This window comes from Lottia gigantea, assembly GCF_000327385.1.
Source record: "Lottia gigantea unplaced genomic scaffold LOTGIsca_194, whole genome shotgun sequence".
Lineage (NCBI taxonomy): Eukaryota > Metazoa > Mollusca > Gastropoda > Lottiidae > Lottia > Lottia gigantea.
Window position 1 is genome coordinate 202,921 of NW_008708376.1, and position 4,190 is coordinate 207,110.

The 4,190-nt window shown below is 33.9% G+C and overlaps 2 protein-coding genes across 2 annotated transcripts in view; both read right to left on the reverse strand.

Moving 5' to 3' along the window:
* Positions 1-1,296, reverse strand: part of LOTGIDRAFT_68173 (hypothetical protein) — a gene marked incomplete at both ends in the record, with an annotated part of 2,486 nt that extends 1,190 nt beyond the window's left edge. The window contains 2 exons of the mRNA XM_009052978.1: positions 751-895; positions 1,219-1,296. Of these exons, the coding sequence (XP_009051226.1) occupies positions 751-895; positions 1,219-1,296 (223 nt within the window). The remainder of the gene's footprint in view (positions 1-750; positions 896-1,218) is intronic.
* A 674-nt stretch (positions 1,297-1,970) lies between these two features.
* LOTGIDRAFT_143192 (hypothetical protein) lies at positions 1,971-2,417 on the reverse strand (the record flags this gene model as incomplete). The annotated part of the gene is made up of 1 exon (XM_009052999.1): positions 1,971-2,417. A coding segment is annotated over one exon (447 nt), but the record flags the coding sequence as incomplete, so codon positions are not given.
* Between the last annotated feature and the right edge of the window lie 1,773 nt (positions 2,418-4,190).

The following is a 4,190-nucleotide window of genomic DNA, read 5'->3' on the forward strand; positions in this document are numbered from 1 at the left end:
TGTTAAATAGTGCTCAATACATCAATTGTAGAGAGATATAGAAATACCACTGTTAAAATAGTCCTCAATACATCAATTGTAGAGTGATATAGAAATACCACTGTTAAAATAGTACTCAATACATCAATTGTAGAGTGATATAGAAATACCACTGTTAAAATAGTACTCAATACATCAATTGTAGAGAGATATAGAAATACCACTGTTAAAATAGTATTCAATACATCAATTGTAGAGAAATATAGAAATACCACTGTTAAAATAGTACTCAATACATCAATTGTAGAGTGATATAGAAATACCACTGTTAAAATAGTGCTCAATACATCAATTGTAGAGTGATATAGAAATACCACTGTTAAAATAGTGCTCAATACATCAATTGTAGAGTGATATAGAAATACCACTGTTAAAATAGTGCTCAATACATCAATTGTAGAGTGATATAGAAATACCACTGTTAAAATAGTGCTCAATACATCAATTGTAGAGTGATATAGAAATACCACTGTTAAAATAGTGCTCAATACATCAATTGTAGAGTGATATAGAAATACCACTGTTAAAATAGTGCTCAATACATCACTTGTAGAGTGATATAGAAATACCACTGTTAAAATAGTGCTCAATACATCAATTGTAGAGTGATATACAAATATTTAAACAGAACTGATTATTTTTTTTGGAACCCCCAAACATCCACCAGCACGTAGCTACCCCCCCTTCCCTAATCTGTATAACTGTACTCACCATCTTGTGACATGCCAGCATTAAGACATCTCTGATATCGACAGTATTGACATTTATTCCTCGACCCCATATCTATTTTACACTGTGACCCCATTTGACACGGCTTATATACCAACGATTTCTTTAGGGTTCGTCGGAAAAAACCCTGAAAATAAAATTCATATTACATCATATACCAGGATATATCAATAATAAACATTATTTTCAGTTCTATACAAATTAAAATTCATATTCCCAAGGGTTCTGGTCAAACCTGGACCTTGAACAATCTTTTTGGAAAACAACTTAGGTTCTCAAAATCCCTGCCTACTAGATAGTTTCTGGTAAAACCCTTGACAATGACAAATACACCATTAGCTACAGAGATCCCGAGTTGTCAAACCCTGTCCCAGAGTAGTATCAGGTGTTAAAGATGGGTATGTCCTGTCTGGTTAGAATCACCTGTAAATAACAATTATAATGACCTACCTTACACCCCTCGCAGGAATGGACTCCATAATGAAAGCCTGAGGCCCTGTCTCCACAGATTCTACACAGTACATCCAGTTCATTGGTGTATTGAGGTTTGGGGATGCACTGAAATAGAAACATTCAGTCAGTGGTATGGACTAGTCGGAAACCGTGAAGTTTCCTTTTCAACTTTCAGGCATTTAAATACTGTGTAATATATACACACCCTGACAAGGACTGAATGTGACAGTTCTGTTAACTCTCTGAAAAGAGAATCATATAAGTGGGGGTCTATGGAGTGGGGTGCTCCCTGGGAAATTGTTCTTTAACATATGCTCCCCTGCATATATTTCTGGGGCTTGCAGTCCTTTGGATTTGGTTCAACAAACCCTTGGGTAATTGAGGCACTGCCAATCAAGTTTAGAAGTTAGCTTACCTTGCCACCATCAGATGAGACACTGGGACTTCGTGATAAAGGTTCCCGTAATGAGGGAGACATGGCTGAAAGATGGGGATACAGATACGACGACGATTGTGACGATTCTTCATGAAGAAAGGCAGCAGATAGTTGGTTATCCTCCATCATTCTTCCTCCAAAAACATCAAAACACATGGTGGGCATCACTTGGTCGTGGTCATAATATCCTTCGTAAGGATCTCCCAGTAAATCTATAAATAGAACATACACAAACCTTATTATTACTATCAAACCCGACAAATCCAGCCTTACCCACTTCTAAGACTTGATAACTGAATGTTATTTGATAGTGTTATTTAAAGACTATGTTATTTGACTGAAAGACTATGTTATTTGACTGAAAGACTATGTTATTAGACTGAAAGACTATGTTATTTGACTGAAAGACTATGTTATTTGACTGAAAGACTATGTTATTTGACTGAAAGACTATGTTATTTGACTGAAAGACTATGTTATTTGACTGAAAGACTATGTTATTTGACTGAAAGACTATGTTATTAGACTGAAAGACTATGTTATTTGACTGAAAGACTATGTTATTTGACTGAAAGACTATGTTATTTGACTGAAAGACTATGTTATTTGACTGAAAGACTGTGTTATTTGACTGAAAGACTATGTTATTAGACTGAAAGACTATGTTATTTGACTGAAAGACTGTGTTATTTGACTGAAAGACTATATTATTAGACTGAAAGACTATGTTATTAGACTGAAAGACTATGTTATTTGACTGAAAGACTGTGTTATTTGACTGAAAGACTGTGTTATTTGACTGAAAGACTATGACTGAAAGACTATGACTGAAAGACTATGTTATTTGACTGAAAGACTATGACTGAAAGACTATGACTGAAAGACTATGACTGAAATGACTGATATGTTATTTGACTGAAAGACTATGACTGAAAGACTATGTTATTTGACTGAAAGACTGTGTTATTTGACTGAAAGACTATGTTATTTGACTGAAAGACCATGACTGAAAGACTATGACTAAAAGACTATGTTATTTGACTGAAAGACTATGACTGAAAGACTATGACTGAAAGACTATGTTATTTGACTGAAAGACTGTGTTATTTGACTGAAAGACTATGTTATTTGACTGAAAGACTATGACTGAAAGACTATGACTAAAAGACTATGTTATTTGACTGAAAGACTGTGACTGAAAGACTTTGACTGAAAGACTATGACTGAAAGACTATGTTATTTGACTGAAAGACTATGACTGAAAGACTATGACTGAAAGACTATGACTGAAAGACTATGTTATTTGACTGAAAGACTATGACTGAAAGACTATGACTAAAAGACTATGTTATTTGACTGAAAGACTATGACTGAAAGACTTTGACTGAAAGACTATGACTGAAAGACTATGACTGAAAGACTATGTTATTTGACTGAAAGACTGTGTTATTTGACTGAAAGACTATGTTATTTGACTGAAAGACTATGACTGAAAGACTATGACTAAAAGAATATGTTATTTGACTGAAAGACTATGACTGAAAGACTATGACTGAAAGACTATGTTATTTGACTGAAAGACTGTGTTATTTGACTGAAAGACTATGACTGAAAGACTATGACTGAAAGACTATGACTGAAAGACTATGTTATTTGACTGAAAGACTATGTTATTTGACTCAAATCTATGTTATTTGACTATGTTATAAGACTGTGTTATTAGTTGGTTCCCATACTGTTTGACCTGTAATCTATATAAGTCTGATGTAATGAGGAAATAAGTTATCAGTGACTCACAAGAAATGAGTGCATTGTCAAACTCCAGCAAAGGACCACTGTGATATTCTATATCCGAATCGTGTTTCAATCAAGTGATGTATTGAATGGGATATCCTGTATTACTTTAAGATGACTTCAATAATGAAAGTGGCCATGAGTTCCTCTAATGAAAATGATTTTTCAGTTGCCTTCGATATTTTTATTCGCAAATATTATTAGCAGTTTTTCTAATAAAGACATCATAAGATAAATCTCAGTTTAAGTGTAATTACAGGAACCACAGACGTCTTCATGAAGATTGGAATGGTGCAAATCGAAGCCACCAGTGTCCCTGATACATATGTAAAATGTAGATAAACCCTGCTACTTGTAGACACATCAGTCTTAGTCATGAATTGTTAACTATAGTTAATCCTCTATCTCTATGTTGACTAATATTTTGTGACTAAATTATAGAGTGATTAAAGCTAGTTATCAAAGTGACATTAAGATGTTAGAATTAACATATAAAATAGACACCCTAGCTAAAAGGTTTTAGCATGAGCCAAGCAACAATACTACATATGATTTTGCTTGGTGATTAGTGTTGAAACGGTTAATCAGTTAACCGATTTTGGGTAGTATTTCGCGGGTAACCGGGTCTGATTTGTGACAATCGGTTAACCATCAATTTTATAAGAAGTAAACCGAGAGCAATTTTGACAGAAATTTCGTCACTGTATGAGTCTTTAAGCTGTTTTCTTTAGTAAATAAA